Source organism: Oncorhynchus nerka, linkage group LG17 (genome assembly GCF_034236695.1).
Source record: "Oncorhynchus nerka isolate Pitt River linkage group LG17, Oner_Uvic_2.0, whole genome shotgun sequence".
In the NCBI taxonomy this organism is placed as follows: domain Eukaryota; kingdom Metazoa; phylum Chordata; class Actinopteri; order Salmoniformes; family Salmonidae; genus Oncorhynchus; species Oncorhynchus nerka.
Window position 1 is genome coordinate 48,860,924 of NC_088412.1, and position 14,808 is coordinate 48,875,731.

Genomic DNA, 14,808 nt, shown 5'->3' on the forward strand with positions numbered 1-14,808 from the left:
TGCCTACTGTGTTTTCACAAGTTAGTTTGTTGTTTAACATATACATTAGAACAGACAGGAATGTTCCCACTAGCTATCTGGTTTGCTCTTATCACAACAGCTGTGGAGGATTAAGACTCCCATCCACACACAGAAAAAGGAGACTCTCAGCTGTCACACGCGAGAGTGTTCAGAGGACCCAGTGTAATGTACAGCACTGCAGTGTCTGTCTGCGTGCGTCTTCCACACCTCTGGCCATATTGCCACAGCCCCAGTGGCCTCTCTGTTTAGCAACTTCCAGACGGCATTGGCTTTAGATTTTCCAGGAAAATCTCCCTTCTTCCTCCCCCCTTTTTTTCCTCCCATCCTATTTTCCCACTTCCTTCAATCGCATCAACGACTAATGGAGTCCAGAAGTGTGGTCACAATTCTGGCTCTGTGTACGGCTCTGTCTGTCCCGATCCCCGCTCTATACATCCCTCTTCTCAGACTCAGACGGGACAGGCTACATCTACAGGCTACATCTACAGGCTACATCTAACCTGCCACAGATGTGTTCTGTCTCTGTCAAACACACCACATATTGAGGAACTAAGAGCTGAGGGGGGGGAGATAGAAAATGATGGGGGGGGGGATAGAAAATACATTTTGAAAAAGGCAAGAAACGTAGCCACAGAAACTCACGTGGAAGTACGGTACGTCTCTTGTGCAACAATGACATTTTGGTCATACATATTTGCCTCGTACATAGTAAGACAACCACAGTGACCACACTGGGTTTAGCGGTCGGCCAGACTGGGGACGTTTTCACCAGCCTTTCAGGATTCACTGGGGCAAGAGACGTTGCTCCTCTCGTCTACTATCCACTCCTCTCCTTACCGTCGACACTGGCGCTGGGCCAAACCTCAGCCCTTTATCTAGCCCTTCATTCTCATGTTTACATCAGCCCGCATTCTCTTTGTTAGCCAGGACAGTAGGCGCAGGACAGTAGGATGTGGCAACACTCTTCTAGTGAGAGTAGAACTGCTGCTGTAGGCCTACTACAAAGGGCTGGTTGGCAGAACACAGTGTAGAATCAGCCCAGGTTGAATCAAAATCAAATCACTTTTGATTTGTCACATGTGCCGAATACAAGAGGTGTAGTTCACCTTACCGGGAACTGCTTACTTACAAGCCCTTAACCCACAATGCAGTTCAAGAAATAGAGTTAAGAAAATATTTACTAAATAAACTAAAGTGAAACATTTAAAGTAACACAATAAAATAACCACAGGGGCTACCGGTACTGAGTCAATGTGCGGGGTTAGTCGAGGTCATTTGTACATGTAGGTAGGGGTAAAGTGACTATGCAAGATAACACACAGCGAGTAGCAGTCGTGTAAAAACCAAGGGCAGGGGTGTCAATGTAAATAGTCTGGGTGGCCATTTGATTAGCTGTTCAGCTGTCTTATGGCTTGGGGGTAAAAGCTGTTAAGGAGCCTTTTGATCCTAGACTTGGTGCTCCGGTACCGCTTGCCGTACGGTAGCAGAGAAAACGGTCTATGACATGGGTGACTGGAGTCTCTGACCATTTTTTGGGCCTTCCTCAGACACCGCCCTGAGTATATAGGTACTGGATCGCAGGAAACTTGACCAGATGCCGAGGAATGGCCATTCCAGGGGTATGCGCAATGCCGTCGGGGGTACGCCAAATAAAAATGTGATTCACATAAAGAATAATAATGATAATTGTCTTCACATTTTCAAACAGTCAATTTAGTAAAAACCCGGCGTCCATAGAGGCACATACCTACTGGTAGTACTGCTACTTCCAGCAGTACTACACCTGCACACCACACAAGTTGTTCTGCTTCCATGAGCACATCCAATGCTAGCATCAGCAATTCTACATTTGTTGTTAGCCCAGCTAGCATGGACACTGACAGTTGTGAATCTGATGCAGCCCGGGAAAGCAACGAACAACAGACAGGGATGTTGGACCATCGAAGAGGCGTAAATATAATGAGAACTACATTGATTTGGGGTTCACTTACATTGGGAGTAGTGCCTTTCCCCAGTCACAGTGCGTTATCTGTGTAAAAGTACTATCTCACAACTCGATGAAACCTTCACTCTTGCACTCTTGCACAGACATTTAGAAACAAAACAAGCCCATTTGAAAAATAAGCCACAGGAGTTTTTTGAGCGAGAATTAAGATAAACTTTGAGTAGGTAGACATATATAAAATCAACAGATACCATTAATAAGAAGGGGCTAGAAGCATCTTTTATGGTGAGCTACCGAGTGGCTAGGACAGGCAAGACATATACTATTGTGGAGGACTTCATTATTCCTGCTGCCACAGATATGGCTGGGACATTGTTGGGGGAAAAGGCCAAAAAAAACCTATACAGACAATTTCACAACGCATCAGTGACATGGCAGGAGATGTTTTGAAACAATTACTGCTTCGCATACAAGCCAGTGAATTCTATGCATTACAGCTGGATGAGTCAACAGACGTGGCGGGCCTGGCACAGCTCCTGGTATACAGTTGAAGTCGGAAGTTTTACATACACTTAAGTTGGAGTCATTAAAACTCGTTTTTCAACCACTCCACAAATGTCTTGTTATCAAACTATGGTTTTGGCTAGCGTTTTACGACGTCTACATTGTGCATGACACAAGTACATTTTTCCAATAATTGTTTACAGACAGATTATTTCACTTACAATTCACTGTATCACAATTCCAGTGGGTCAGAAGTTTACATACACCAAGTTGACTATGCCTTTAAACAGTTTGGAAAATTCCAGAAAATGATGTCATGGCTTTAGAAGCTTCTGATAGGCTAATTGACATCATTTGAGTCAATTGGAGGTGTACCTGTGGATGTATTTCAAGGCCTACCTTCAAACTCAGTACCTCTTTGCTTGACATCATGGGAAAATCAAAATAAATCAGCCAAGAACTCAGAAATTGTAGACCTCCACAAGTCTGGTTCATCCTTGGGAGCAATTTCCAAATGCCTGAAGGTACCACGGTCATCAGTACAAACAATAGTACGCAAGTATAGCCATCATACCACTCAGGAAGGAGACGCATTCTGTCTCCTAAAGATGAAAGTACTTTGGTACGAAAAGTGCAAATCAATCCCAGAACAACAGCAAAGGACCTTGTGAAGATGTTGGAGGAAACAGGGACAAAAGTATCTATATACACAGTAAAACGAGTCCTATATCAACTTAACCTGAAAGGCAGCTCAGCAAGGAAGAAAACCACCATAAAAAGCCAGACTATGGTTAGCAACTGCACATGGGGACAAAGATTGTACTTTTTGGAGAAATGTCCTCTGGTCTGATGAAACAAAAATAGAACTGTTTGGCCATAATGACCATTGTTATGTTTGGAGGAAAAAGGGGGAGGCTTGCAAGCAGAAGAACACCATCCAAACCGTGAAGCACAGGGGTGGCAGCATCATGTTGTGGAGGTGCTTTGCTGCAGGAGGGACTGGTGCACTTCACAAAATAGATGGCATCACAAGGTAGGAAAATTATGTGGATATATTGAAGCAACATCTCAAGACATCATCCAGGAAGTTGAAGCTTGGTCACAAATGGGTCTTCCAAATGGACAATGACCCCAAGCATATTTCCAAAGTTGTGGTAAAATGGCTTAAGGACAACAAAGTCAAGGTATTGGAGTGGCCATCACAAAGCCCTGACCTCAATTCTATAGAAAATTTGTGGACAGAACTGAAGAAGCGTGTGTGAGCAAGGAGGCCTGCAAACCTGACTCCGTTACACAAGCTCTATCAGGAGGAATGGGCCAAAATTCACCCAATTTATTGTGGGAAGATTGTGGAAGGCTACCTGAAATATTTGACCCAAGTTAAACAATTTAAAGGCAATGCTATCAAATACTAATTGAGTGTATGTAAGCTTCTGACCCACTGGGAATGTCATAAAATAAATAAAAGCTGAAATAAATCGTTCTCTCTACTATTATTCTGACATTTCACATTCTTAAAATAAAGTGGTGATCCTAACTGACCTAAGACAGGAAATTTGTACTAGGATTAAATGTCAGAAATTGTGAAACTGAGTTTAAATGTATTTGGCTAAGGTGTATGAAAACTTCCGACTTCAACTGTATATGGTGTACGTGGTATATTATTGCGGGAGCATATTGCGTTTACGGCCCTAAGATCACCATGCTCAATGCCAAGCGTCAGCTGGAGTGGTGTAAAGCTCGCCGCCATTAGACTCTGGAGCAGTGGAAACGCGTTCTCTGGGATGATGAATCACTTTTCACCATCTGTCAGTCTGACGGATGATTCTAGAGCAGTGGAAACGCGTTCTCTGGGATGATGAATCACTTTTCACCATCTGTCAGTCTGACGGATGATTCTGGAGCAGTGGAAACGCGTTCTCTAGAGTGATGAATCACGCTTCACCATCTGGCAGTCCGACGGACGAATCTGGGTTTGGTGGATGCCAGGAGAACGCTACCTGCCCCAATGCATAGTGCCAACTGTAAAGTTTGGTGGAGGAGGAATAATGGTCTGGGGCTACATCATACAATGGCATTCGAGACAATTCTGTGCTTCCAACTTTGTGGCAACAGTTTTGGGAAGGCCCTTTCCTGTTTCAGCATGACAATGCCCCCGTGCATAAAGCGAAGTCCATACAAAAATGGTTAGTCGAGATTGGTGTGGAAGAACGTGACCGGCCTGCACAGAGCCCTGACCTCAACCCCACTGAACACCTTTGGTGTGAATTGGAATGCCGACTGTGAGCCGGGCCTAATCGGCCAACATCAGTGCTCGACCTCACTAATGCTCGTGTGGCTGAAAGGAAGCAAGCCCCCGCAGCAATGTTCCAACATCTAGTGGAAAGCCTTCCCAGAAGTGTGGAGGTTGAAATAGCAACAAAGATGGGCTTAACTCCATATTGATGCCCATGCTTTTGGAATGAGATTTTTCAATGAGCAGGTGTCCATATACGTTTGGTCACGTAGTGTATATGCCTCTCATTTCTTTATCCACAGCAGTGTGTAGCCTAGGAATATGGCTTGTGAATACTGTGAAAAGAATGTCTGTTTTTATTGCTTTGTTCATACAACACCAAATTAGCATTTGACATGATTTGCATTGCCTCATTACTTTTTAACAACATAAAACATTGCATACACTAATTAATTACATTTGTTCAGTTTCATGTGCTCAAATTGAGGGATTTTCCCTGGTTCCTTCATGTAGTTTCCTTTTACAAGCATGTGATTGCAGTTCTTACCCCATCCTTACATCACCATTACATAGTTATCTATGACCTCTATGAACATACTGATGGGTGGGGATCATGTCTCCTCTAATAGACATACTTTACCCAGATGTTTGTATACTATTGATCTCTCTCTCTCTCTCTCTCTCTCTCTCTCTCTCTCTCCTTTGCAGGGTCCAGCGGGCCTGATCGGGATGCCAGGGGGAGTAGGAGAAGCCGGTGAAAAGGTAGCATGTTTTTTTTTAGGGCCATTAGGCTGTCAAAGTACATTGCTGTGTTCCTACTGTCTAGATTTCAAGCTTCCCAAGTTCTCTCATGTCACCCTGCTCCTCCGCACACTCCACTGGCTTCCAGCCGAAGCTCGTATCCACTACAAGACCATGGTGCTTACCTACGGAACAGAAAGAGGAACTGCCCTTCCCTGCCTTCAGGCTATGTTCAAACCCTACACCCCCAACCCGAGCCACCTCTAGTCTCTTGGCAAAAAGAAAATAGATAAATAACCTGAACTGGCACTTGCACTTAACCCCCCCCCCCCCACACACACTTTCTAGTTCCAACTCTACTGATAGAAATATTTTTTTTCTGAAATAAAGTAGCTATGTCTGTGATACAGTATGTGTTTGTCCCACCTAGCTATTTTAAGATGAACTAGGCACTAACTATAAATCGCTCTGGATTAAAGCGTCTGCTAAATGACTCAAATGTCAAATGTAGATTTCAGTAAACCAGCCATGTCAATGTCACACATTGAAATATAACTTGCAATGTAAAGTGGTCTTTTCCACTTTGTTGCAAAGCAAGCAAACGTGCACACACACACTCACACACACACTACACACACAGGGCTGGGTCATAAGTGATGATGCTGTATGACGAGAGAGACACCCTGGAGGCTGTTTCCCCAACTAGTTCCTGTGCTGAAAACCAGTGGTGGTCGGTGCCGTTTAAGATGAGAGAGGATGATTTTGTTTTCATGTCACCTCATAGTCAGCATACTGTAGCTACTAGAACTAATGCGTTAGTAAACCAGCTACAATCATGCAGTACAGTCTACAGTCAGAAAGCTGTTTAGCAATACATTTATAAAAGCAAAAGCGTACCTTGGCACAGTTCCAGAGTTGGATAGGCATAACCAGCTAGCTAACTTACTGTAGTATCCCTCTCTGGCATAACCAGCTAGCTAACTTACTGTAATATCCCTCTCTGGCATAACCAGCTAGCTAACTTACTGTAATATCCCTCTCTGGCATAACCAGCTAGCTAACTTACTGTAATATCCCTCTCTGGCATAACCAGCTAGCTAACTTACTGTAATATCCCTCTCTGGCATGACCAGCTAGCTAACTTACTGTAGTATCCCTCTCTGGTATAACCAGCTAGCTAATTTACTGTAGTATCCCTCTCTGGCATGACCAGCTAGCTAACTTACTGTAATATCCCTCTCTGGCATAACCAGCTAGCTAATTTACTGTAGTATCCCTCTCTGGCATGACCAGCTAGCTAACTTACTGTAGTATCCCTCTCTGGCATGACCAGCTAGCTAACTTACTGTAGTATCCCTCTCTGGCATAACCAGCTAGCTAACTTACTGTAGTATCCCTCTCTGGCATGACCAGCTAGCTAACTTACTGTAGTATCCCTCTCTGGCATGACCAGCTAGCTAACTTACTGTAGTATCCCTCTCTGGCATAACCAGCTAGCTAACTTACTGTAGTATCCCTCTCTGGCATAACCAGCTAGCTAACTTACTGTAGTATCCCTCTCTAGCATGACCAGCTAGCTAAGTTACTGTAGTATCCCTCTCTGGCATAACCAGCTAGCTAACTTACTGTAGTATCCCTCTCTGGCATGACCAGCTAGCTAACTTACTGTAATATCCCTCTCTGGCATGACCAGCTAGCTAACTTACTGTAGTATCCCTCTCTGGCATAACCAGCTAGCTAACTTACTGTAGTATCCCTCTCTGGCATGACCAGCTAGCTAACTTACTGTAGTTACCCTCTCTGGCATAACCAGCTAGCTAACTTACTGTAGTATCCCTCTCTGGCATAACCAGCTAGCTAACTTACTGTAGTATCCCTCTCTGGCATAACCAGCTAGCTAACTTACTGTAGTATCCCTCTCTGGCATAACCAGCTAGCTAACTTACTGTAGTATCCCTCTCTGGCATAACCAGCTAGCTAACTTACTGTAGTATCCCTCTCTGGCATAACCAGCTAGCTAACTTACTGTAATATCCCTCTCTGGCATAACCAGCTAGCTAACTTACTGTAGTATCCCTCTCTGGCATAACCAGCTAGCTAACTTACTGTAGTATCCCTCTCTGGCATAACCAGCTAGCTAACTTACTGTAGTATCCCTCTCTGGCATAACCAGCTAGCTAACTTACTGTAGTATCCCTCTCTGGCATAACCAGCTAGCTAACTTACTGTAGTATCCCTCTCTGTTTGATCATATGATGCAGAAATGCACCATCATATAATGCAAACGGAAAGTATTTTGAACGTTGCATAGCCTCAAAACTTGATTGCTGACAAGCAAAACATTTTTGGTCTATGTCAAGAATGGACTAATGAAATAAATACCAAAATATCGTTTTTGGGTGGAGTTTACTCATCGATTCAAGGCCTGGGTTTAAGAGCTCTAAGTGCAGCGGTAGGTGGTGGGGTTTGATGGTTTGATGTATGAAGGTTAATAATAATAATATTTATACTTGTCTGAGTTATAAATGTTTTTTTTTTTCATTTCCCAACTCCCTGAGAGTGGGGTCACAGCCTGGGTCTGCTATTGGGGCGGCAGATAGCCTAGTGGTTAGAGTGTTTGGCCAGTAAGCGAAAGGTTGCTAGATCGTCAATCCCCGAGCTGACAAGGTAAAAATCTGTCCTTCTGCCCCTGAACAAGGCAGTTAACCCACTGTTCCTAGGCAGTCATTGTAAATAAGAATTTGTTCATAACTGACTTGTCTAGTTAAATAATCATTTAAAAAAAGATCAACGGTGACCCTGGCGCAGTTAGTGTTAAGTGCCTTGCTCATGGACACGTCAACATACCTTTTTACCTTGTCGGCTCAGGGATTCGAACTTCGGCTACTGGCCTAACGCTCGAACCGCTGAACTACCTACCGCCCCGTTGAGGTTGGTTCAGGGATTAATGATCCCTCTCCTTTCCTGTGTCTTCTGTTTCTCAGGGAGGTCGTGGTCCTGCAGGTCCATTGGGTCCTCCTGGCGAGAAGGGGTCCGGGGTAGGTACAGAACGTCTACGTATACACCACTTAGCGAGGGTGTCTGTTGCGCTAGTGGCATTGCATGTCTGTGAATGATGTAGTTGTGGTCCATCTCTGAGTAGGAATGCTATTTCATATCTTTGGCTTTCAGGCCTGAGTAGCTGTCTTAGTGTTCCGTATACTGTCTTTGAGTGATTCCTCACCAAACCAGGACACTGAAAAAGCATGATTTGGGGGATATTCACGAAATTTAAACTATAGAATTGCCATTTGGGAGGAAGGATTGTTGACATATATTTGTAATTAAAAGTATGATGAATAATGAACCAAAGTGGGCATATTTATGACATTTTGGCCTTACCCAGGCCAATATAATGTTTAATCCATAGGTGCTACAAAGACCTTACCCAGGCCAATATAATGTTTAATCCATAGGTGCTACAAAGGCCTTACCCAGGCCAATATAATGTTTAATCCATAGGTGCTACAAAGCAAAAATGTCTGTCATATGAAGGTCTACCGCTTGCTCTGTTATATGAGTAGTATTTTGATTTATATATTTTTTTATGTATACACACACAGTACCAGTCAAACGTTTGTACACGCCTACTAATTAAAGTGTTTTTCTTTATTTTTTACTATTTTCTACATTGTAGAATAATAGTGAACACATCAAAACTATGAAATCGCATTTATGAAAATCATGTAGTAACCAAAAAAGTGTAAAACAAATCAAAATATATATAGCCACCCTTTGCCTTGATGACAGCTTTGCACACTCTTGCCATTCTCTCAACCAGCTTAATGAGGTAGTCACCTGGAATGCCTTTCAATTAACAGCCTTGTTAAAAGTTCATTTGTGGAATTTTTATTTCCTTCTTAATGCATTTGAGCAAAGAGAAATGACAGTCCATCCTTACTTACTTACTGACATGAAGGTCAGTCAATCCAGAAAATGTCATGAACTTTGAAAGTTTCTTCAAGTGCAGTTGCAAGAAACATCAAGCAGTATAATGAAATGCGCTCTGATGAGGACCGCCACAGGAAAGGAAGACCCAGAGTTATCTCTGCTGCAGAGGACAATTCATTAGTTACCAGCCTCAGAAATTGCAGCCCCAAAAAATGCTTCACAGAGTTCAAGTAACAGACACATCTCAACATCAACTGTTCAGAGGAGACTGCATTAATCAGGCCTTCATGGTCGAATTGCTGCAAAGAAAACACTACTATAGGACACCAATAAGAAGAAGAGACTTGCTTGGGCCAAGAAACATGGACATTAGACCGGTGGAAATCTGTCCTTTGACTGATGAGTCCAAATTTGAGATTTTTGGTTCCAACCGCCGTGTCTTTGTGAGACGCAGCGTAGGTGAATGGATGATCTCCACATGTGTGGTTCCCACCTTGAAGCATGGAGGAGGAGGTGTGCGGGTGTCGGGGTACTTTGCTGGTGAAACTGTCAGTGATTTATTTAGAATTCAATGTACACTTAACCAGCATGGCGACCACAGCATTCTGCAGCGATACGCCATCAAATCTGGTTTGCGTTTAGTGGGACTATCATTTGTTTTTCAACAGAACAATGACCCAACACACCTCCAGGCTATTTGACCAAGAAGGAGAGTGATGGAGTACTGCATCAGATGACCTGGCCTCCACTTTCACTTGACCTCAATCCAATTGAGATGGTATGGGATGAGATGGACCGCAGACTGAAGGAAAAGCAGCCAACAAGTGCTCAGTGTATGTGGGAACTCCTTCAAGACTGTTGGAAAAGCATTCCAAGTGAAGCTGGTTGAGCTAAAAAAATGTTTGAACCTTTGATTTAACTAGGCAAGTCAGATAAGAACATTCTTAATTACAATGACGGCCTACCCTGGATGACGCTGGGCCAATTGTGCATCGCCCTATGGGACTCCCAATCACGGCCGGATGTGATCCAGCCTGGATTCACAAACCAGGGACTGCAATGACACCTCTTGCACAGAGATGCAGTGCCTTAGAGTGTGCAAAGCTGTCATCAAGGCAAAGGGTGGCTACTTTGAGGAATCTAAAATTTGTTTAACACTTTTTTTGGTTACTACATGATTCCATATGTGTTATTTCATAGTTTTGATGTCTTCACTAATATTCTACAAAAAAATAAAGAAAAACCTTGAATGAATATGCATATTGAAATATATGAACATAACTATTGAAAAAAATAACAATTTCATTTATCTAATTTCTCAATATTAATGTTGAACATAATATACTATTTGAGCATATCAAAGTACCAGAGTAGGTTCTCTGCTAGTTTTAAAGTTATGGCCAATTTTATACAGAGCAATTGGCATTGGAGGAAATGTAAACAATTACGCGGCTCTCCTTTCACTTGTATCATTGTACATCCTGCAAATTACTAGAATGCTTGCAACTGGAACGTTGACATTCCCCTAGAGTATATAATGTTGAACAATTTGCCAAATCAACAATCTTTTTTTTTTTTTTTCAATATTCATGTTTATATTTTTCAATGTTCAGAAATTACTAGATTTTTTTTTTTTAAATGGAAATCAAAATACTACATATTACAAGGCCAACCGTAATGCTTAATTTGACACCAATTGTTGTTTTGTAGCACCTACAGATGAATCAAGATGGTGTCTTTAAAGGAGGCCTGAGTAAAAGGCCAAAATGTTACATTGTTTTGTAGCACCTACAGATGAATCAAGATGGTGTCTTCAAAGGAGGCCTGAGTAAAAGGCCAAAATGTTACATTGTTTTGTAGCACCTACAGATGAATCAAGATGGTGTCTTCAAAGGAGGCCTGAGTAAAAGGCCAAAATGTTACATTGTTTTGTAGCACCTACAGATGAATCAAGATGGTGTCTTCAAAGGAGGCCTGAGTAAAAGGCCAAAATGTTACATTGTTTTGTAGCACCTACAGATGAATCAAGATGGTGTCTTCAAAGGAGGCCTGAGTAAAAGGCCAAAATGTTACATTGTTTTGTAGCACCTACAGATGAATCAAGATGGTGTCTTCAAAGGAGGCCTGAGTAAAAGGCCAAAATGTTACATTGTTTTGTAGCACCTACAGATGAATCAAGATGGTGTCTTTAAAGGAGGCCTGAGTAAAAGGCCAAAATGTTACATTGTTTTGTAGCACCTACAGATGAATCAAGATGGTGTCTTCAAAGGAGGCCTGAGTAAAAGGCCAAAATGTTACATTGTTTTGTAGCACCTACAGATGAATCAAGATGGTGTCTTCAAAGGAGGCCTGAGTAAAAGGCCAAAATGTTACATTGTTTTGTAGCACCTACAGATGAATCAAGATGGTGTCTTCAAAGGAGGCCTGAGTAAAAGGCCAAAATGTTACATTGTTTTGTAGCACCTACAGATGAATCAAGATGGTGTCTTCAAAGGAGGCCTGAGTAAAAGGCCAAAATGTTACATTGTTTTGTAGCACCTACAGATCAATCAAGATGGTGTCTTCAAAGGAGGCCTGAGTAAAAGGCCAAAATGTTACATTGTTTTGTAGCACCTACAGATGAATCAAGATGGTGTCTTCAAAGGAAGCCTGAGTAAAAGGCCAAAATGTTACATATATGCAGAGTCTGATCAATTCTTTCTCAATGTTTTTAAATACAAATTTCAAATATGTGTCAACAATCCTTCCTCCAAAGGATCATTTCCTTGATAAAATGTTGTGACAATCCCCAAAAGCTTTGTCTTTTTTTGTCCTGGTTTCGTGAGGAATCACTCAATTGGAGCCTCCAGGTTGTTAGTCAGTCCTGTATATTGTTAGTATGAATGCTGTGTTCCAGCTCTTCCCCTGGGGGGCTCTGTGAATGATCTTCTCTTCTGTCGCTCCGACCTGTAGCTCTCTGTCTGTGAATTCTCTTCTCCGTCTGTGACCTGTGTCTCTGTCTCCCTTTGATTTTGTCCTGTCTGTCTGTGAACGCTGTAGTGTAGCTGAGCTCTTTGAGTGCTGTACTGTTCTGTTGTGTATGTCTGGTAAAAGAGACAGAGAGAGAGGCTGGCCCCATGTCATGTCCCTAGCTGGCCTACAGCCTGTGGTGGACAGGTAGACAGACAGGTCCAGGTTTGTGGGTTTGGCCCCCTTTCCTGTGCTCCCTGGCTGGCTGGCTGGCTGTCTGTTGGATAAGTGATGGTGGCCCTGGCCAAATCTTCCTGTCCTGTCACACAGCCACACGTCAGAGGAGCAGAACCACAAAGTCAAGGGCTTCGGGAATAATTCAGTGTTGATGTCAACCTCCTTTTCTAACGTTGTTTTGTTTTGAGAAGATGGGAGTTTCTCTTTAAAGATTTTCTTGCTGAGCTCAGCAATTCTCCGTTAGTTGACTGTTGCCATACTTCTGTACAACGTTGGACACACACTGCTCCCTGTACGGACCAGAAGTCGTGGTCGTGTTCTTTTCTCTTGTTGTGACGCTCTCTGGCCTTAGTTTGAGCTGAAGGGGAGACGCTTCTCAATAAATCAAGGAAAAATTACAGTCCACTAGAATTAACATCTTTCATTTGCATATGTATTTCTGCACGTACAGTTGAAGTCAGAAGTTTACATACACCTTAGCCAAATACATTTAAACTCAGTTTTTCACAATTCCTGACATTTAATCCTAGTACAAATTCCCTGTCTTAGGTCAGTTGGGATCACCACTTTATTTTAAGAATGTGAAATGTCAGAATAATAGTAGAGAGTTTCAGTTTTTATTTCTTTCGTCACATTCTCAGTGGGTCAGAAGTTTACATACACTCAATTAGTATTTGGTAGCATTGCCTTTAAATGGTTTAACTTGGGTCAAACGTTTCAGGTAGCCTTCCAGAAGCTTCCCACAATAAGTTGGGTGAATTTTGGCCCATTCCTCCTGACAGAGCTGGTGTAACAGAGTCAGGTTTTTAGGCCTCCTTGCTCACACACGCTTTTTCAGTTCTGCCCACAAATGTTCTATAGGGTTGAGGCCAGGGCTTTGTGATGGCTACTCCAATACCTTGACTTTGTTGTCCTTAAATAATTTTTCCACAACTTTGGAAGTATGCTTGGGTTCATTGTCCACTTGGAGGACCCATTTGCGACCAAGCTTCAACTTCCTGGATGATGTCTTGAGATGTTGCTTCAATATATCCACGTAATTTTCCTCCCTCATGATGCCATTTATTTTGTGAAGTGCACCTGTCCCTCCTGCAGCAAAGCCCCCCCACAACATGATGCTGCCACCCCCGTGCTTCACGGTTTGGATGGTGTTCTTCTGCTTGCAAGCCTCCCCCTTTTTCCTCCTAACATAACGATGGTCATTATGGCCAAACAGTTCTATTTTTGTTTCATCAGAACAGGGGGCATTTCTCCAAAAAGTACGATCTTTGTCCCCATGTGCAGTTGCAAACTGTAGTCTGGCTTTTTTTTTATTTTTATGAGCGGCCTCTCAGGTTATGTCGATATAGGACTCGTTTTATTGTGGATATAGATACTTTTGTACCTGTTTCCTCCAGCATCTTCACAAGGTCCTTTGCTGTTGTTCTGGGAATGATTTGCACTTTTTGCACCAAAGTACTTTCATCTCTTGGAGACAGAATGCGTCTCCTTCCTGAGAGGTATGACGGCTGTGTGGTCCCATGGTGTTTATAATTGCGTACTATTGTTTGTACAGATGAACATGGTAACTTCAGGCGTTTGGAAATTGCTCCCAAGGATGAACCAGACTTGTAGAGGTCTACAATTTTTTCTGAGGTCTTGGCTGATTTCTTTTGATTTTCCCATGATGTCAAGCAAAGAGGCATTGAGTTTGAAGGTAGGCCTTGAAATACATCCACAGGTACACCTCCAATTGACTCAAATTATGTCAATTAGTCTATCAGAAGCTTCTAAAGCCTTGACATCATTTTCTGGAATTTTCCAAGCTGTTTAAAGGCACAGTCAACTTAGTGTGTTTAAACTTCTGACCCACTGAAATTGTGATACAATGAGTTATAAGTGAAATAATCTGTCTGTAAACAATTGTTGGGAAAATTACTTGTGTCATGCACAAAGTAGATGTCCTAACCGACTTGCCAAAACTATAGTTTGTTAACAAGAAATTTGTGTAGTGGTTGAAAACGAGTTTTAATGACTCCAACTTAAGTGTGTGTAAACTTCCGACTTCAACCGTACTTCACTTTTCTCTCTAATTGTCTGTCCTTTATTGTGGTTTCTCTTTTGGTCCAAGGGGTATCCAGGCTTACCCGGAGGTCCCGGTGACGTCGGTCTGCAAGGCCCACTTGTAAGTGTTCATCAACTTAACTAGGATATGAATTGTGTTTGGATCCAACTTTATAGAATGTTAGGATGGTTTATTCTATCC

At 42.5% G+C, this 14,808-nt stretch overlaps 1 protein-coding gene across 1 annotated transcript in view; it reads left to right on the forward strand.

The window, feature by feature from the left end:
- The window catches only part of LOC115145412 (collagen alpha-1(XXIV) chain-like), a 213,867-nt gene that overhangs the window by 126,473 nt on the left and 72,586 nt on the right, over positions 1-14,808 (forward strand). The window contains exons 25-27 of the mRNA XM_065002804.1: positions 5,415-5,468; positions 8,432-8,485; positions 14,674-14,727. Of these exons, the coding sequence (XP_064858876.1) occupies positions 5,415-5,468; positions 8,432-8,485; positions 14,674-14,727 (162 nt within the window). The remainder of the gene's footprint in view (positions 1-5,414; positions 5,469-8,431; positions 8,486-14,673; positions 14,728-14,808) is intronic.